General features: G+C 39.0%; 1 protein-coding gene across 1 annotated transcript in view; it reads right to left on the minus strand.

Annotated features, from left to right (window-relative positions):
- Positions 1–21672, minus strand: part of LOC113432366 (NACHT, LRR and PYD domains-containing protein 12-like) — a 42476-nt gene that overhangs the window by 12491 nt on the left and 8313 nt on the right. The window contains exon 4 of the mRNA XM_087958879.1: positions 10464–10541. Coding sequence (XP_087815005.1) covers positions 10464–10541 — 78 coding nt within the window. The remainder of the gene's footprint in view (positions 1–10463; positions 10542–21672) is intronic.

Here is a 21672-nt window from a genome sequence, read left to right on the forward strand (position 1 = left end):
AACTCCTTGGACAGTTTGTGCCTGGCTGGGGAGGGTGAGATTCAGAAAGTTTCATCTCCCTGGCACGGAATGGGACTTTTAGGCTCCTACCGTTGGCTGTGCCTGCTTCTGCTCCAGGGTTTCGCCTCCGCGTTATTATCCACTAGCTTTTCTCCTTGGCTGGACCTCCCCTAGCTGTTTGCCCTGGCAAGTTGGCCATGGCCCTTCCATCCCAGGCCCTTTGGCATGGCCCATTTGTCGTATAGTTCGCCTTGGGCATTTGGACACCCAGGACAGTTCGCCGCCAGCCAATCAGCTGACTGCCAATGCTAACAGCCAGAAGCCACGGCACGATCGGTGCAGGGGCTGGGGGGCTTGGGGGGGGGGTGCTGCAGCCAAACAGCATCAGGTGCGCCATGGCTTCTGGCTGCCAGCATTGGCAGTCAGCCGATTGGCTAGCGGCAAACTGTCCTGGGTGCCCAAACACCTGGGGTGAACTGTACTTCGACAAATGGGCCACGCCGAAGGACCTGGGATGGAAGGGCCATGGCCAACTTGCCAGGGCAAACAGCTAGGGGAGAGCTAGCCAAGGAGAAAAGCTGGTAGATAATAATGCGGAGGTGAAACCCCCGAGAAGCAGGTGCAGCCAATGGTAGGAGCCTAAAAGTCCTAGATACCCTCGCCCCGGTAAGCTCAACCAAAGGAGGGGCTCATGTCCTGTTTGCCCAGTCTTTGTTCTCAAAGAATGTCTCTACTTTTAACCCCACTTTTGTACAAAGCTTTTTCTTTTTTCTTTTCTTTTTGCATGTTAATTGCTGCCTGAGTGCTAGAATTTTGATACTTTTCATTGACTCTAATTGTTTTATACAGTAATATGACCAGAGTTGTAAGTGGAAATAGCTTATTTCTCCATATGGAAGAGACAAACAGCAACAAGTCTTCTTCGACTGCTGAGAAAATTTTATTTAATGACTTAATCACACTGAACTTTTACCAAAAAGACTGTATATATTATCAACTCAAAAAGATTTTATATCTTCATTGTTTTTTAATGGCATTTTTATACAACTGTCAGTTTCTTTTTTTTCTCTCTATACTTTTTTCATATCAACATTATTCTCTTTGTCAGCTCCTTTGCTAACAATAATAATTTGGAATTTTCCCTCTGCCCTTGAAAAAAGAAATGTTTTTTTCTTGTTTGCTTCTCTGCTGCCAACAACTATAAGAGAAGAATTGTATATATTTGTAAAATGCTTCCCAAGAGAGAAGTAAAGGTAATCTAGCCATGAGTCAGATGAATCCAGTGCCAAGCATCTTATGGAAGTATTTGACAAAAAGTTTTCTATGTTTCATGACATTCTACAAGAGATAAATTTGAATTCAAATCAGCCACACTCAGTCTTACTCAATAAAGCATCTTCCTCTTATATTCCCAAAATCATATGTAAAGGAAATTTTCAAAAGTCTGTACTGTACTAAAGGAAACTAGTAAACAACTGTAAAGAAAGTCCAGGAAGTGATAACATGACATAAACCACCAATTAACAAAAAGATTACTGTAAATTTCAAATTCTTGACAGAGTGTAAAAAATATAAAGTAAGAATTCCCAAAGAATGATCAAACAGAATATATAAAGTGCAACCCTAGACTCCTATCAGTATAATTGTTGTGATATCTGCAAACTGCTAAATGATAATTTATAAATTTCTGAGTTTAACCGTTAGAAATAGCCCCCTCCCCCAAATCTCAGATTTCCCAGCAATCTGTTTTCATGGCCTTCTGATTACGATCATGGATAGAATTGCATCTTAAAAATCCTAGTACTTTGGAGGGAAGGAATTGAGGTGAATATGGTTAAATATCGCAACTATAGCTATCTTTCCAAGGATATTTTTCCAGGACTCAAGAAAAAGCATCATACATGAAACTGAAAAAGAAATACTGATCACTCACCAAACTCTTTCTACTGCACAGTCTGGATGTTGAAGCCCCTCACACAGTAATTCCACTGCCCTGTTATTTGTCTCATTGAGATATATCGTTAACTTTTTCAATCTTTGGTTTTTCCTGAAGACTTCAGCAAGGTGCCGACTGCAGGACTCTGTGAAGGACCATCCTACCAAACTGAAAGTTCATCAAATATTCAAAAGAATTAGAATGATACCATCTGATTAGTAGTATCATATATAAAAATAGATGTACAGACAATAATTAAAAATAAATATAAGCAATAGTTATGGGAAGAAAACCAACAAATCTAAAGTATCGAATGGTTAGATATTAGCAATACATTAAAAATATCCTATAAACTGAATAACTATTGAATTATGGGCACTTAAAGGACATAATCAAATGCTGAAATTGAGTATGTTGAAAAAAAAAAAGAAATAATAGCTAATGATTGAAATTAGCGAACTTAATAAAAGTATTATATTCAATAAAGAAAGTTAAAGGTAAAAAGACTCAAGAGCGCTACCTGATGGTACAGGAAAACTTTACGTTTTAAAAAGTGTCTGGTCTTCTCAAGAGTTTGGATTTTGGAACTTAAAAGAAAATAAAAAAAACTTTATTATTCTTATAGAACCATCCGAACAAAGCCTCAAGAGTATGGATTGTTGAAAATAAATTCAAAAGATATTGGCTGAAATAATATACTGGACTCTGGAATTGAATATATCTATCAAAGAAGAGAATTTTAACTATTAAGGAAGAAGAAATAAAAGGAAAAAAGGAGAAGATATAATGGAGATATAATTTATTGATATAAGATTGGACTTACAAGAGTCAAGATTGGATTTGCAAGATATAGGGGACATGATAAAAATTAAACTTGAAATGTGCAATTATGTATTACAGAAATTGGAAATGGTGACTCAGCATACACAAGAACAAAATAAACCAGAGGGGGAGTAGAAGCCAACATTGAAGGACAAAGTGAACAACAATTATTTCAGCAGGGCGGGAAAGGAATTAGAATTAAAAATTTGTGGTCTGATGGGATAATAAAAGGGAAAATGGTTCGGAAAATGGATAAAGGGAGAGGGAAAAAGCAGAAAAAGGAAGGGCAAAAGAAAAATCAAAAGAGGGAGAGAGAAAAAATTAATAACTGGAATGAGAAATGGAGGGGAATAAGAAGGGGGCAAAAGGGAATTAAGAGAAAGGACCAGAAAATAAAGAGGAATAGGAAACAAACAAGGATGAAAAGAAAGTATATTGTCCAAAGAGTGAAAGATAATGGGTGAAAAAAAAAAAAAGAATAAGGAAGGAGATTCCGCAAGGTAATATGATATATTGTGATATATAAGAATATATTGAAAATAGTATTTTGTAATGTATAGATGATTCATAAGGAGTTTGAGAAAATATAATGCGGAATCTGAGAAAAAAAATATTTTTGTGTTATAAACTAGATAGGGAGATTGATATTAAGATAGAATGAAGGTGGTTAGCTCGAATTATTAAACAGAGGGGACAATTAAATGTACAGATAAGGATTGATAAAATGACAAATATGACAGAAAAAAGTAATATGAGAAATGACAACAGAAATGAGATGAGAATTTTAGATAACATTGTAAAATAAGATATGAGAATGAATTAATATAACATGAATTGGAACTGGATAAGCTTAATATTTAACAATAATAAGGATGATGCAATCTGAAACTAAAGAAATATAATGAACAGGTAACTATGGTCATGTTTGTATTGAGATGTGTAACCTGGAACCACCCTGCTTGCCAAATGTTTTTTTTTTATTTTAAAAAATAAAATAAAAGCATGGAGAAAATTGAATAATGGAATTACTAGGTATGTTTAACTGATATGGTGGTAGGCATTTGGAGAGAGTTTTGAAAGGTTGAAAATAAGCATTGAAGGATTATGAATTAATGTGAAATATATGCACTGAGAGATATGATTGGTATTATTCATTTTTCCCATACTAAAATGTATGATATATTGATGCCACACTGTTAATGTATTGTTGTGCATATCCAGATTGAAATTAAAAAAATTGGAGAAAAAATATATATCCTATAAATAATATATAGCTTATATGTCAAAGGAAGAAATAAGCTCTGAAAGACAAATGTTCGGTTTGGCACCATGTGATGTCTGCAGGTGTAATATAAAATGTATTTCAAGTAGAATAGAATTCTAAATCTAATTTCCATTTGAAATATGAAGTTAGTCTAGATATTGAGATATATTTTCACAATTTAGTTAGCCATTCTTCATCACAGGGGATCAGACATCATTTTCAATTAATATGTTTATAAAATTTTTGAAGCTTTTAACATATTTAATCCTAGTATATTTTAAAGAAATGTGTGACTTATTAATATTTAATAAAAATATCTTGAAGTGAAATAGGATACAACTTTCAAATTTGTTCCAGTGTATAATGAATAACAGAAAAGCAGAGTTGGAAGGGTCCTTGGAGGTCTTCTAGTAGTTCAATTTAAGCATTTCAGACCAAGGGTTGTCCAATCTCTTTTTTAAAAATCTCCAGTGCTGCAGCAACCACAATTCTGAAGGCAAGTCATTCCGTTGTTCTAACTGTCACGAAATTTCTTCTTATTTCCAGATGATTCTCTCCTTGATTGCTTTCCATCAATTGTTGCTTGTTCTGTATTCAGGTGTTTTGGAGAATAGGTTGACTCCATTCTTTTTATGGCAGCCCCTGTTCTGACCCAAACCCTTGTTCAATAAAACAAACACGAACCAAAGGGAACAGAAACCTTTTAATGATTCTTATGAATCCCTGGTTAAAAGGCTGCTGCAAACTAATTAACTTTGATAAGCACAAACCTCGCCAAAACTGTGCGAGGCTGCCAAAAATAACAGATAAGGTTACCTAGAAATATTTTACAACACAAGAGTCTTCAAATACCAACTAAGATACTACAATGTTCAAGAGGTTTGAGTTTCAAAACGTCTTTGCTTCCTGCAAAGTACGTCCCATTCACAGCTGGCTTTTATCTTCTTGAAGGAGGGGCCATTACCTTGCAGCCTTACTCCTGAGTCGCCTGTGCTGCTGCAGCTGCTCTTTCCTGCGAGCAGCCCTGCACGCATGCGCACTTGGCACAGGCTCCTCGGGAACCTCCTCATCGCTGCTGCCAGCCCCCACAATCTCTGAAGGCAGCAGTCCACTCCCTAATGGTCCTGGCCCATCATCTGAGTCCTCGTTCTCCTCAGCCGTCCGCACCTGCTGCTGGCTACCGACAACAGCCCCTTAGATATTAGAAGATTGCTATCACATCACCCCTAGTCCTTCTTTAATGAAACTAGTTTTCATTAAACTAGATATACCCAATTCCTGCAACTATTTTTCATATATTTTAGCCTCCAGTACCCTAATCTTCTTTGTTGTTCTTCTATGCACTCTTTCTAGAGTCTCAACATCTTTCTTATATCATGACAACCAAAACTGGATGCAATATTCCAAGTGTAGTCTACCAAGGAATTCTAAATTCCTTATACCAAGAAATTTATAACTTGATAGCACTCCATGTGATCTTGATTCTATATCTCTGTTAATGCAGGCTAGGACTGTATTAGCTCTTGTGGCAGCTGCAACACCCTGCTGGTTCATATTTAAGTGATTGTCCATAAAGAGTTCAAGATCTTTCTCACTACTATTAGTTACTACTAATATTGAGCCAAGTTCCACCTATTCTATATCTGTGCATTTGGTTTTTCCTGTCTTACTTTTCTCACTATTGAATTTTACTTCGTTATATATAGTCCTGTGTTCAAGTCTGTCAAGATCCTTCTGTATATCGAACCTACCTTCTGGAGTATTGGCTATTCTTGCCAGCTTGGTGTTGTCTGAAAATTTGATATGTAATTCATCTGATCCTGGTGATTTGAACTTATCTAGAATGGATAGATGTTCTCTTATTATTTTCTTGCTTATTTTGATTTATGTTCCTAATCTGCATTTTATGGTGTATCTGTGTGTACATGCATGTATGGATGTTATGTATAAAGGTTTCCTTGTCCAGTTGGGTCAGACTCTAGGGTGCGGTGCTCATTTCCATTTCTTGGTTAATGCTCATGTTATAGAAGGATAATAATTTAGGCAATAAGGCAAAAATATTGCCTCCTTGGATCTATTTAGGGGGTGACTTTTACTCTGGGACAAAATATCCGTTGGAACCAGTAAAGAATATTGGTGTTGGTTGAATCAGGGATTTCCATATTTTGAAGTTTCCTGAAGAATGACATCGATCAGCTTTCTTATCTAATACATCCAGAGTGATGGGAGGGGCATAATTAGTGCATGAAGCTGAAAGATAGAATTGTAGAATGGAGCAGAGTCCAACAGATTAGAAATTCAAGTGGAAGGTGTGCAAGAGGAGCAAATCTTAAGAAGCATAGTATGGTTTATATAGGGCAAAGGTGTGCATATTTGACTTTTGCTCATTAGCAAATTACTGAAAAAATATATACATCCAAGAAAGATTGTTATATTTTTGTTGGTTGAGATAAATTAGATGGTAGTTTATGAGTCCTCAAGTCATCAATAAAGAATTGGTTATGCTCAGGGGTGGGATCCAACAGGGTTAACTACCAGTTCGGTCATTTACGAGGTTCGGTGATTTACGATGTGCTTCCCTAAAGCTGCCGGCGCGTGCCTGTAAATCGTCATCAGCATGCTGCCGTGCAGAGAAGCAGCCTTTCAAAAGGCCCTTTTTTCCTGCTTTTTTAACTGCAGCTGTGCCTCGCACGGCAGCTGAAGTTGAAAAAATCAGGAAACAAAGGTCAGGTAAGAACCCAGGTTGGTGGGTGGGCAAAAGCATCAGCATAGAACCTGATGTTTAGAACTACCGGTTCTACAGAGGTGGACAGAACCGGTAGAAACCCACCCCGGTTATGCTTCTCAGTGACTTTTGGCAGAACTGGGATAGAGGTAGTATGCTCATCCTTGTGCTGTTTGATTTTTCAATGGGTTTCAGTAACATTGATTGTGGTATCCTAGATAGAATAGAATTGGGATTGTTCCTGGGATTCTTCTTCTGTGGCCAAGTTCCAGTTGGTATTAATGAAGTATGTCACACTTGAGTTTCTGGCCCCAAATGTTCAATGTCTACTCTTGGGCAAGTTTAACCATCGATTCAGATCTGATATCTTCCAGCAGATAGTATAAATAGTAATGTATCACACTTTCAAGCTATGCAAGTGATGCTGCTCACTGATGTCCTATCATAATGTCTGGAAGTTTTGAGGATCTGGATGTAACAGGCTAAGATCCAATAGGACAAAGTGGGTATGAAACTTTGGACCTGCAGGTCTTGGGAATCTCCAACTTTAATTTTCAATAGGACTGCCCTAACTATTAATCATCTTGATCTGCTTTCTCACTATCAATGCATTACATCTGTCTGCCTCAGAGAACAAAATATTTAATATTTTTATCTTGCTAAGTGCACAACTAGTTTCCAACTCCAAGGACATTGCAAGGACAGATCTCTCACACAGTTTGTAGAGCAGGAAATACCCTTTTGCTGCCACACACATGCAGATCCTAATATCAATTTATGATAACTTCTTTAGTATAGTTGCCTGGCGCCAGATGGAATGGGCAGCCCAGAAGTAGAGATGCACTTCATGACAGATCCTCTTCCCCACCATTGTCTGATCATGCCTGAACGGGATGAAAGTTCCCCTGTCTTAATATATAGCCTTTATTAGTGTTACTTTGGTTAATACAGGTAGTCCTCGACTTACAACTGTTCATTTAGTTACAATTCAAAATTACAAAGGAACTGAAAAAAGTGACATGACCATTTTTCACATTTATGAGCATTGCAGCAACCCCATGGTCACATGATCAAAATTCAGATGCTTGGCAACAACTGACTCATATGTGATCAGCTTTTGTGACCTGACAAGCAAACTCAGTGGGGAACACAGATTCACTTAACAACCATGTTACTAACTTAACAAATGCAATGATTCACTTAACAGCTCTAACAAAAAAGTCATAAATTGGGGCAAACTCACAACAAATGTTTCATTTAGCAACATAAATTTTGGGCTCAATTGTGGTCATAACTCGAGGACTACCTGTAAAGCTTTGAATTTACAGTTATTCTGGCATTCATTCTTACTTCAGGGTTCCCCTGTGGTGGCAGATACTGCCTTGTGCAACTAAGATCTAACACTGACTGCAATATGAGTGGGATCAGAGAGAAGCCCATGGTTGTCATAGAGACCATGAAATCTGGAGTATCACTAGATCTCATCCCTAAGACCTGGAGCACTCTCAGCCTGAGGAGTCCACTACAGTCAAGCAATTAAACCCAAGCAGTACTGCTGGGCAGCAACCACCCCTAGCTTGTCCCTACAGCTTCATGTAATGGCACTTACAATCAGGTACCAACAAATATTTGGTCACTACCACGGCTCAAACAGACAACAAATGGTCAAAATCGGGAGCGTTCTATCAAATCCAGTACCTGTCAATAGTGGTGTCCCCCAGGGCAGTGTTCTAGGACCAACTCTCTTCATACTCTACATAAACGACCTCTGTGATCATATTAAGAGCAATTGCGTTCTCTTCGCTGATGATGTAAAGCTGTTCAATACCACAGACAATACTGCTACCTTACAAAAAGACCTTGACTATGTATCTGAATGGTCAAACAAATGGCAACTTCAAATCTCAACAAATAAATGCTCTGTCTTACATATTGGCAAAAAAAATCAGAAAATAAAATACAAGCTGAATAGTCAAGATCTTGTTGATGACCCAAGCTCTGTAAAGGACCTTGGAATACTCACCTCTAATGATCTAAGTGCTAGAGCCCACTGCAACTACATAGCCAAAAAGGCATTAAGAGTTGTTAACCTAATCCTACGTAGTTTTTCTCTGGTAATATCACACTACTAACCAGAGCATACAAAACATTTGCTAGACCAATACTCGAATACAGTTCATCAGTCTGGAACCCTCATTACGTATCTGATATTAGCACAATTGAGAAAGTCCAGAAATATTTCACAAGAAGAGTTCTCCACTCTTCTACTCGTTGTAGAATACCTTATGCCACCAGACTTGAAATTCTAAAACTAGAAAACCTTGAATTACGCCGTCTTCGGTCTGACCTAAGCATGGTATATAAAATCATACATTGCAATGTCCTACCTGTCAATGAATACTTCAGCTTCAACCATAACAACACAAGAGCACACAATAGATACAAACTCAAAGTAAACCGCACCAAACTTGATTGCAGGAAATACGACTTCAGCAATAGAGTGGTCAATGTCTGGAATACTCTACCCGACTCTATAGTCTCTTCCCCAAACCCCAAAAACGTTAACCTTAGACTGTCTACTATTGACCTCACCCCTTTCCTAAGAGGTCTGTAGGGGCGTGCATAAAGCGCACCATCGTGCCTACCGTCCCTGTCCTATTGTTTCTCTTATTCTTTTATTTTTCTTATATGTACCCATTTCATGTATTCACAACTATGTATACACTTATACTTATTATCTTGTAAACAATTGGCAAATCAAATAAATAAATAAATAAATAAATAAATAAATAAATAAATAAATAAATAAATAAATAAATAAATTATTACACTCTCCCCACTTCCTAAGCAGGAAGTCTTGGCTGATGAAAATGCAAAACTTAATAAGAAAAAGCTACATTCATGTTATTCTCTATCAAGGTTTGTTTTACAACTGGGACAGCAGTGATTATTTGGAAGGATTAGGATTTATGGCAGATTATTAAGATTTGTTCAAAATAAAAAAATAACCTAAGAACCAATGAGTAACATTTATTTTCAGATCAGTATATATATTTATATGTTAATCTGGGAACTATAATTTGTTTAGTTTTTCATGTTTTGTGATGAACTGGAGACATACCCTTCCTCTTTGGAAGATAGCTAGAAGTAATACGGTGCCCAGCATAATTTCCTTAGTTTTTCTACCACCATGGATTCCATCTTGACCAACTATCCACACAACCACTCTAATTTAGTCCCTCCACCAAAGCAGATTGCTGTTTGCCTAGCACTACTGATCAATCTACCAATTCATGCCACAGCAACCTCTTTCATAACCTTACATTCCTTTCACAATCATCATGGGTACACACCTGCTCAGATCTTCTAATACAAAGCCACAGAAACAGGTGGGAGAGCTCTGTCCCTCTTTTTTCTCACTCCAGGGGAGGCTCTTCAACATTATACTCTTGCCTTTCATCAAGGAATTCCAGTAATAAAAGTTTACCCTTCCTTAAATTTTCCAAACTTGTTTCCTTGTCTCTCAATGCCTCAGCAAACCCAGCAAAGCCTCCTTTATTGTCAACCATGAGAAATTGACGAGAGACTACTATAACAATATTTAGGGTATTATACAAACTTTTAGTATTAGGTACAGGTTTCTGTATTAATACGATGTAATTAATAATTACATAAATTACATATTAATAATTAATAAAATGTAAGCAATTTCTTACGTCAGGCTTCTTAAGTTTCTCAGCTTTGTCAGTGCTTTAAAGAAATCTTCCATATATCTTTCCTCCAAACTCCATTCCCTAAAAAGGAAAGATATTTTAGCTATTAGGTTTTCACTTCAGTTCCTCTACTTTGCAAATTTAACTGGTATACCGGTCCATTTTCTAAGTAAACACAAATAAATGCATTCATGTTCCACTATGGAAGTCAGTAGTAGGAAAAATATCATTTTGTAAATGGAATGGTTATAGGTAGTCCTCAAACAACAACCGTGATGGACCCTGCCCATTATATTCAGATATTGTGATGGGAAGCACCCATGTGATTGCCTCATGACCCCCCCATGCATGATCTCGCTGGTGAAGTCATTAAACAAAGCACAGGGTGCACAGTGACTTGGTGGGAGGCCTTAGGAGGACTAGTGCAGATTCTGCCGTGGGCCTCATAAGACCTCTTCACCCACAAGGCACTCTGTCAGGCCTGCCTCAGCTCTTCTACCTAGACTAAAATTTAGAAAAAGAACTCTTCAGCCATCTTCATTCCAACAGATAACAAGTAACTAAAAATTAAGAAATTATCCTTGTTTCCATTTTTCCACCAGAGGGAAAAAAACTACACTGAAGCCAATATTCACAAGAATGAAACAATTAAAAGAATTGCAAAATCATAAAGCTTCATAGGAAGAGGCCTTAAATATTAATCCTGCAGTTCATTCAGTATGGCAATTTTCTCAACAAGATAGAAAATGAGGCCTTTCTCAATTCAGTGCTGAAGCAAAGAAAATACTCTCCTAAGAACTGTGTCCAAATCACACCACTGGGAGGAATTCCTTTAATTTCTCAATCCATTCCTCTTATTTGAGATGAAAAATGAGGTTGTGTTTGAAAAAAAATCTTTGATAACATATATATATATATATATATATATATATATATATATATATATATATATATATATGTTTTCTTAAGTTTTCAGGGTACTTACATGTATGGTGTTCGGCTTGGTTCGGGTATTTTCCCACGTCATTGTAGTTCTTTTAAAGTTGTAGCAACGTTTCAGCAGAATCTCATCTGCCATCATCAGGCTTCTGTATTGTGTCCGTCTGTGAGTCAGACTTTTACAGTAGTTTCAGATTTGAATTTGGGGCAGCCTATTGCTGTGCCAGAATGGTTTTTTCTTCATCCTGATTGGTTGGGAGTCTTGGTCTGTGTTTATTGGTCTCGGAGTTTGCTGTGTTCTGCTTGATTGGTGTCTCTAATATCTTCTGTCTGTTTTTTGGCTCTTTTTGTATCTTGATTGGCTGGCAGCATTGTGTTGCTTTAATGGAGGCCTTTAGTGCAGCTTTTAAAGTTGTAGCAACGTTTCAGCAGAATCTCATCTGCCATCATCAGGCTTCTGTATTGTGTCCGTCTGTGAGTCAGACTTTTACAGTAGTTTCAGATTTGAATTTGGGGCAGCCTATTGCTGTGCCAGAATGGTTTTTTCTTCATCCTGATTGGTTGGGAGTCTTGGTCTGTGTTTATTGGTCTCGGATTTTAGTTTTTAGCTTTTTTAGTTTTTAGTTTTTAGCTTTAGATTTTAGCTGCACTAAAGGCCTCCATTAAAGCAACACAATGCTGCCAGCCAATCAAGATACAAAAAGAGCCAAAAAACAGACAGAAGATATTAGAGACACCAATCAAGCAGAACACAGCAAACTCCGAGACCAATAAACACAGACCAAGACTCCCAACCAATCAGGATGAAGAAAAACCATTCTGGCACAGCAATAGGCTGCCCCAAATTCAAATCTGAAACTACTGTAAAAGTCTGACTCACAGACGGACACAATACAGAAGCCTGATGATGGCAGATGAGATTCTGCTGAAACGTTGCTACAACTTTAAAAGAACTACAATGACGTGGGAAAATACCGAACCAAGCCGAACACCATACATATATATATATATATATATATATATATATATATATATATATATATATATATATATATATATATATATATATATATATATATATATATATATATATATATATATATATATATGGCATTCAGCTTTGTTCGGGTATTTTCCCACGTCATAGTTGTGCTTTTAAAGTTGTAGCGACGTTTCGGCAGAATCTCATCTGCCATCATCAGGGTTCTGGATTGTGTATATAATATAATATATATATATTGTATATATAATATATATATATTTTAATTTTTCAGGGTACTTACATGTATGGTATTCAGCTTTGTTCGGGTATTTTCCCACGTCATTGTAGTTGTGCTTTTAAAGTTGCAGCAACGTTTCGGCAGAAGCTCATCTGCCATCCTCAGAATCTCATCTGCCATCATTGCATACAGAAGCCTGATGATGGCAGATGAGATTCTGCCAACGTTGCTGCAACTTTAAAGCACACACGTGACGCTGGAAAATACCTGAACAAAGCTGAATATATATATATATATATATATATATATATATATATATATATATATATATATATATATATATATATATATATATATATGGTGTTCGGCTTGGTTCGGGTATTTTCCCACGTCATTGTAGTTCTTTTAAAGTTGTAGCAACGTTTCAGCAGAATCTCATCTGCCATCATCAGGCTTCTGTATTGTGTCCGTCTGTGAGTCAGACTTTTACAGTAGTTTCAGATTTGAATTTGGGGCAGCCTATTGCTGTGCCAGAATGGTTTTTTCTTCATCCTGATTGGTTGGGAGTCTTGGTCTGTGTTTATTGGTCTCGGAGTTTGCTGTGTTCTGCTTGATTGGTGTCTCTAATATCTTCTGTCTGTTTTTTGGCTCTTTTTGTATCTTGATTGGCTGGCAGCATTGTGTTGCTTTAATGGAGGCCTTTAGTGCAGCTTGGCTTCGGGTAAATGGACGGCTATCATTAGTTAGGAAGCTGGGTTTCATCTGGGTGCCTGGTTGGGGTGTGTTTGAGCTGGAGGTATCAGGGGGATCTGTTTGTGCCCAGGTGTTTGCCTGGCTTGTGGTGTGGAGATTTTTTTGTTTGTGAGTGCAGGCTTCCAAATGATTGACAGCCTGGTGGAATCATCTCTTCTGTTCATGCTTTCTGGTCTTTTTCAATCTCTATGGCTTCTCTGATGATTCTGTGATTAGGGTTTTCTATAGTGGCCAGGGTTTTGGTGCCATTGAAGTTGATGCTATGACCTGTGGCTTCCATGTGTTGGACTAGTGAGGAAGTGTGTTCCAGCTTTTTGACTGCATTTTTGTGTTCATCCAGGCGGGTGCTTATTCTTCTATTGGTCTGTCCAATGTATGTGGCCGGGCATGATGCACAGGGGACTTCGTATATGCCTTGGTTTTCCAGGTCAATTTTATCTTTGGGGTTGCTAAGGATGGCTGCTATTTTTCTGTCTGTTTTGAAGGCAGTCCTGATGTGATGTCTGTGTAGTACCTTACTAATTTTGTCTGTAGTACCTCTTATGTAGGGCAGGACAGCTGTTCCATAGGTCTGTTCATCTTCTGGGTCTCTATTATGTTTCAGTGTGTTTTTGTGGATCAAGCTGGTGATTTTGCTTTTGTGGAAGCCGTTGGCTGTCAGTACTTTAGTCAGGGTGCATAGTTCAGTCTTAATGTGTGTCTTGTCTGCCAGGCGTTTGGTTCTGGTAATTAGTGTTTTAGCCACGGAGTTTATCTGTGCTGGGTGGTGGTGGGATTGGGCGTTGAGGTAGCGGTTGGTGTGGGTTTTCTTCTGGTATATGGTGTGTCCTAGTGTGCCATCTGTTTTTTTGTAGATTAGTACATCTAGGAATGGTAGTTGTTTGTTTGTTTCTGTTTCCATGGTGAACTTGATTTTGGGGTGTGCGCTGTTTAGGTGTGTTAGGAAATTGTTTAGGTTTTCTTGTCCATGGGGCCAAATCACGAATGTGTCATCGATGTATCTTAACCATAGTTTGGGTTTGAGGGTGGCATTGGCCAGGGCTCTGGATTCGAATTCTTCCATGAACAGGTTTGCAATGACAGGTGACAGTGGTGATCCCATGGGAGCTCCTTCTATTTGTTTGTATCTTTGTCCTTTGTATATGAAATATGTGTTGGTTAAGCAGTGTTCTGTTAGTTCCATGAGGTGTTTAGCTGGTTGGTATTTATTTTTGATGATTTCAAGGGTCTCTTTTATCGGGACTTGAGTGAATAGTGAAACCACGTCAAAACTTACAAGCAGATCTTCTTGCTCCACGTGTAGATCTTTGATCATTTCCAAGAAGTGGTATGAGTTTTTTACATGAGAAGCTGCTGTTTCAGCATGGGGCTGTAGCTCTTTTGCTAGGTGTTTAGCTAGGTTTTGTAGTGGTGCTCCTCTGGAGCTGACTATGGGTCTGAGAGGTATGCCTTCTTTGTGTATTTTTGGGAGGCCGTATAGTTTGGGGCATCTGGAAGATTTCTCTCTGGGTATGATCATGTGTTGGATCTCTTTGCTTATGTGGCTGGTTATAATTTTCTTCTTGGTTAATTTTTCCAGATATGTGGTTGGGTCAGTGTTTATGGGTTTGTATGTGGAGTCTTGGAGTAGGTCTGTCAATTTTGTTTCGTAGTCTTTTCTGTCCATTACTACAGTGGCATTCCCTTTGTCTGCTGGGAGGATGATTATGCTGCTATCTCTTTTCAGGGTTTGTAGTGCTTTGATTTCATTTTTCTGTAAGTTGCTTTTTGGTGGTTTGCTTGTGCATAAGATGTTGGTAACTTGGTGTCTTATTTTATCAGCTTCATCTGTATTTAATTTAGTTAGGCTGGATTCTACTGCACATATGATGGATTCTGTGGGGATTTTTTGGGGTGCTATAGCATAATTGAATCCTTTGGTTAGGACATCTGTTTCTGTTTTGGTGAGTTCTCTGTTGGAAACGTTGTGCACTAATTGTTTCAGGTGTTGTTGTGAGTTGTTGGGGTTTTCTTGTCATGTTCTAATTTCTTTAATTTTTTCAATAATTTTTCCTGTTTGTAAATACCTTCAGAATCAGCTCTCCAAGTTGTAAGTTGTTTTATCTTGTCCCAAAGTAGAGGGTGGATTTTGCTGCTCAGTTCCAGGTGTAGTGCTAGCAAATCTTTGTTTAACTGATCTAATCGGAATCTCTTACTGTGGAGCTCGTTCCGTAGTAAAGCCATTTCAGTTCTTTTCAGGATACGTTTAGTGGCTGCTGTGCTTTGATGAAATGTTAATTTGAAGCAGGTTGGTGTAGTATTGTTGTCTCTGCAGCTGCGTAGGAATTGGAGGTCACATAGTATTCCTGCTCTTTTAATTTCCAGTTTCTCGTAGGTTTTGATCTGGCTGTTTATTTCCTCCCGTAGAGGTTTGATATTTGTTTTCTTAAGTTTTCGGGTACTTACATGTATGGTGTTCGGCTTGGTTCGGGTATTTTCCCACGTCATTGTAGTTCTTTTAAAGTTGTAGCAACGTTTCAGCAGAATCTCATCTGCCATCATCAGGCTTCTGTATTGTGTCCGTCTGTGAGTCAGACTTTTACAGTAGTTTCAGATTTGAATTTGGGGCAGCCTATTGCTGTGCCAGAATGGTTTTTTCTTCATCCTGATTGGTTGGGAGTCTTGGTCTGTGTTTATTGGTCTCGGAGTTTGCTGTGTTCTGCTTGATTGGTGTCTCTAATATCTTCTGTCTGTTTTTTGGCTCTTTTTGTATCTTGATTGGCTGGCAGCATTGTGTTGCTTTAATGGAGGCCTTTAGTGCAGCTTGGCTTCGGGTAAATGGACGGCTATCATTAGTTAGGAAGCTGGGTTTCATCTGGGTGCCTGGTTGGGGTGTGTTTGAGCTGGAGGTATCAGGGGGATCTGTTTGTGCCCAGGTGTTTGCCTGGCTTGTGGTGTGGAGATTTTTTTGTTTGTGAGTGCAGGCTTCCAAATGATTGACAGCCTGGTGGAATCATCTCTTCTGTTCATGCTTTCTGGTCTTTTTCAATCTCTATGGCTTCTCTGATGATTCTGTGATTAGGGTTTTCTATAGTGGCCAGGGTTTTGGTGCCATTGAAGTTGATGCTATGACCTGTGGCTTCCATGTGTTGGACTAGTGAGGAAGTGTGTTCCAGCTTTTTGACTGCATTTTTGTGTTCATCCAGGCGGGTGCTTATTCTTCTATTGGTCTGTCCAATGTATGTGGCCGGGCATGATGCACAGGGGACTTCGTATATGCCTTGGTTTTCCAGGTCAATTTTATCTTTGGGGTTGCTAAGGATGGCTGCTATTTTTCTGTCTGTTTTGAAGGCAGTCCTGATGTGATGTCTGTGTAGTACCTTACTAATTTTGTCTGTAGTACCTCTTATGTAGGGCAGGACAGCTGTTCCATAGGTCTGTTCATCTTCTGGGTCTCTATTATGTTTCAGTGTGTTTTTGTGGATCAAGCTGGTGATTTTGCTTTTGTGGAAGCCGTTGGCTGTCAGTACTTTAGTCAGGGTGCATAGTTCAGTCTTAATGTGTGTCTTGTCTGCCAGGCGTTTGGTTCTGGTAATTAGTGTTTTAGCCACGGAGTTTATCTGTGCTGGGTGGTGGTGGGATTGGGCGTTGAGGTAGCGGTTGGTGTGGGTTTTCTTCTGGTATATGGTGTGTCCTAGTGTGCCATCTGTTTTTTTGTAGATTAGTACATCTAGGAATGGTAGTTGTTTGTTTGTTTCTGTTTCCATGGTGAACTTGATTTTGGGGTGTGCGCTGTTTAGGTGTGTTAGGAAATTGTTTAGGTTTTCTTGTCCATGGGGCCAAATCACGAATGTGTCATCGATGTATCTTAACCATAGTTTGGGTTTGAGGGTGGCATTGGCCAGGGCTCTGGATTCGAATTCTTCCATGAACAGGTTTGCAATGACAGGTGACAGTGGTGATCCCATGGGAGCTCCTTCTATTTGTTTGTATCTTTGTCCTTTGTATATGAAATATGTGTTGGTTAAGCAGTGTTCTGTTAGTTCCATGAGGTGTTTAGCTGGTTGGTATTTATTTTTGATGATTTCAAGGGTCTCTTTTATCGGGACTTGAGTGAATAGTGAAACCACGTCAAAACTTACAAGCAGATCTTCTTGCTCCACGTGTAGATCTTTGATCATTTCCAAGAAGTGGTATGAGTTTTTACATGAGAAGCTGCTGTTTCAGCATGGGGCTGTAGCTCTTTTGCTAGGTGTTTAGCTAGGTTTTGTAGTGGTGCTCCTCTGGAGCTGACTATGGGTCTGAGAGGTATGCCTTCTTTGTGTATTTTTGGGAGGCCGTATAGTTTGGGGCATCTGGAAGATTTCTCTCTGGGTATGATCATGTGTTGGATCTCTTTGCTTATGTGGCTGGTTATAATTTTCTTCTTGGTTAATTTTTCCAGATATGTGGTTGGGTCAGTGTTTATGGGTTTGTATGTGGAGTCTTGGAGTAGGTCTGTCAATTTTGTTTCGTAGTCTTTTCTGTCCATTACTACAGTGGCATTCCCTTTGTCTGCTGGGAGGATGATTATGCTGCTATCTCTTTTCAGGGTTTGTAGTGCTTTGATTTCATTTTTCTGTAAGTTGCTTTTTGGTGGTTTGCTTGTGCATAAGATGTTGGTAACTTGGTGTCTTATTTTATCAGCTTCATCTGTATTTAATTTAGTTAGGCTGGATTCTACTGCACATATGATGGATTCTGTGGGGATTTTTTGGGGTGCTATAGCATAATTGAATCCTTTGGTTAGGACATCTGTTTCTGTTTTGGTGAGTTCTCTGTTGGAAACGTTGTGCACTAATTGTTTCAGGTGTTGTTGTGAGTTGTTGGGGGTTTTCTTGTCATGTTCTAATTTCTTTAATTTTTTCAATAATTTTTCCTGTTTGTAAATACCTTCAGAATCAGCTCTCCAAGTTGTAAGTTGTTTTATCTTGTCCCAAAGTAGAGGGTGGATTTTGCTGCTCAGTTCCAGGTGTAGTGCTAGCAAATCTTTGTTTAACTGATCTAATCGGAATCTCTTACTGTGGAGCTCGTTCCGTAGTAAAGCCATTTCAGTTCTTTTCAGGATACGTTTAGTGGCTGCTGTGCTTTGATGAAATGTTAATTTGAAGCAGGTTGGTGTAGTATTGTTGTCTCTGCAGCTGCGTAGGAATTGGAGGTCACATAGTATTCCTGCTCTTTTAATTTCCAGTTTCTCGTAGGTTTTGATCTGGCTGTTTATTTCCTCCCGTAGAGGTTTGATATTTGTTTTCTTAAGTTTTCGCGGGTACTTACATGTATGGTGTTCGGCTTGGTTCGGGTATTTTCCCACGTCATTGTAGTTCTTTTAAAGTTGTAGCAACGTTTCAGCAGAATCTCATCTGCCATCATCAGGCTTCTGTATTGTGTCCGTCTGTGAGTCAGACTTTTACAGTAGTTTCAGATTTGAATTTGGGGCAGCCTATTGCTGTGCCAGAATGGTTTTTTCTTCATCCTGATTGGTTGGGAGTCTTGGTCTGTGTTTATTGGTCTCGGAGTTTGCTGTGTTCTGCTTGATTGGTGTCTCTAATATCTTCTGTCTGTTTTTGGCTCTTTTTGTATCTTGATTGGCTGGCAGCATTGTGTTGCTTTAATGGAGGCCTTTAGTGCAGCTTGGCTTCGGGTAAATGGACGGCTATCATTAGTTAGGAAGCTGGGTTTCATCTGGGTGCCTGGTTGGGGTGTGTTTGAGCTGGAGGTATCAGGGGGATCTGTTTGTGCCCAGGTGTTTGCCTGGCTTGTGGTGTGGAGATTTTTTGTTTGTGAGTGCAGGCTTCCAAATGATTGACAGCCTGGTGGAATCATCTCTTCTGTTCATGCTTTCTGGTCTTTTTTCAATCTCTATGGCTTCTCTGATGATTCTGTGATTAGGGTTTTCTATAGTGGCCAGGGTTTTGGTGCCATTGAAGTTGATGCTATGACCTGTGGCTTCCATGTGTTGGACTAGTGAGGAAGTGTGTTCCAGCTTTTTGACTGCATTTTTGTGTTCATCCAGGCGGGTGCTTATTCTTCTATTGGTCTGTCCAATGTATGTGGCCGGGCATGATGCACAGGGGACTTCGTATATGCCTTGGTTTTCCAGGTCAATTTTATCTTTGGGGTTGCTAAGGATGGCTGCTATTTTTCTGTCTGTTTTGAAGGCAGTCCTGATGTGATGTCTGTGTAGTACCTTACTAATTTTGTCTGTAGTACCTCTTATGTAGGGCAGGACAGCTGTTCCATAGGTCTGTTCATCTTCTGGGTCTCTATTATGTTTCAGTGTGTTTTTGTGGATCAAGCTGGTGATTTTGCTTTTGTGGAAGCCGTTGGCTGTCAGTACTTTAGTCAGGGTGCATAGTTCAGTCTTAATGTGTGTCTTGTCTGCCAGGCGTTTGGTTCTGGTAATTAGTGTTTTAGCCACGGAGTTTATCTGTGCTGGGTGGTGGTGGGATTGGGCGTTGAGGTAGCGGTTGGTGTGGGTTTTCTTCTGGTATATGGTGTGTCCTAGTGTGCCATCTGTTTTTTTGTAGATTAGTACATCTAGGAATGGTAGTTGTTTGTTTGTTTCTGTTTCCATGGTGAACTTGATTTTGGGGTGTGCGCTGTTTAGGTGTGTTAGGAAATTGTTTAGGTTTTCTTGTCCATGGGGCCAAATCACGAATGTGTCATCGATGTATCTTAACCATAGTTTGGGTTTGAGGGTGGCATTGGCCAGGGCTCTGGATTCGAATTCTTCCATGAACAGGTTTGCAATGACAGGTGACAGTGGTGATCCCATGGGAGCTCCTTCTATTTGTTTGTATCTTTGTCCTTTGTATATGAAATATGTGTTGGTTAAGCAGTGTTCTGTTAGTTCCATGAGGTGTTTAGCTGGTTGGTATTTATTTTTGATGATTTCAAGGGTCTCTTTTATCGGGACTTGAGTGAATAGTGAAACCACGTCAAAACTTACAAGCAGATCTTCTTGCTCCACGTGTAGATCTTTGATCATTTCCAAGAAGTGGTATGAGTTTTTACATGAGAAGCTGCTGTTTCAGCATGGGGCTGTAGCTCTTTTGCTAGGTGTTTAGCTAGGTTTTGTAGTGGTGCTCCTCTGGAGCTGACTATGGGTCTGAGAGGTATGCCTTCTTTGTGTATTTTTGGGAGGCCGTATAGTTTGGGGCATCTGGAAGATTTCTCTCTGGGTATGATCATGTGTTGGATCTCTTTGCTTATGTGGCTGGTTATAATTTTCTTCTTGGTTAATTTTTCCAGATATGTGGTTGGGTCAGTGTTTATGGGTTTGTATGTGGAGTCTTGGAGTAGGTCTGTCAATTTTGTTTCGTAGTCTTTTCTGTCCATTACTACAGTGGCATTCCCTTTGTCTGCTGGGAGGATGATTATGCTGCTATCTCTTTTCAGGGTTTGTAGTGCTTTGATTTCATTTTTCTGTAAGTTGCTTTTGGTGGTTTGCTTGTGCATAAGATGTTGGTAACTTGGTGTCTTATTTTATCAGCTTCATCTGTATTTAATTTAGTTAGGCTGGATTCTACTGCACATATGATGGATTCTGTGGGGATTTTTTGGGGTGCTATAGCATAATTGAATCCTTTGGTTAGGACATCTGTTTCTGTTTTGGTGAGTTCTCTGTTGGAAACGTTGTGCACTAATTGTTTCAGGTGTTGTTGTGAGTTGTTGGGGTTTTCTTGTCATGTTCTAATTTCTTTAATTTTTTCAATAATTTTTCCTGTTTGTAAATACCTTCAGAATCAGCTCTCCAAGTTGTAAGTTGTTTTATCTTGTCCCAAAGTAGAGGGTGGATTTTGCTGCTCAGTTCCAGGTGTAGTGCTAGCAAATCTTTGTTTAACTGATCTAATCGGAATCTCTTACTGTGGAGCTCGTTCCGTAGTAAAGCCATTTCAGTTCTTTTCAGGATACGTTTAGTGGCTGCTGTGCTTTGATGAAATGTTAATTTGAAGCAGGTTGGTGTAGTATTGTTGTCTCTGCAGCTGCGTAGGAATTGGAGGTCACATAGTATTCCTGCTCTTTTAATTTCCAGTTTCTCGTAGGTTTTGATCTGGCTGTTTATTTCCTCCCCGTAGAGGTTTGATATTTGTTTTCTTAAGTTTTCGCGGGTACTTACATGTATGGTGTTCGGCTTGGTTCGGGTATTTTCCCACGTCATTGTAGTTCTTTTAAAGTTGTAGCAACGTTTCAGCAGAATCTCATCTGCCATCATCAGGCTTCTGTATTGTGTCCGTCTGTGAGTCAGACTTTTACAGTAGTTTCAGATTTGAATTTGGGGC

The sequence above is a fragment of the Notechis scutatus genome, chromosome 1 (genome assembly GCF_049901735.1).
Source record: "Notechis scutatus isolate UNSWTSFEM ecotype Mainland chromosome 1, rNotScu1.2, whole genome shotgun sequence".
NCBI lineage: Eukaryota > Metazoa > Chordata > Lepidosauria > Squamata > Elapidae > Notechis > Notechis scutatus.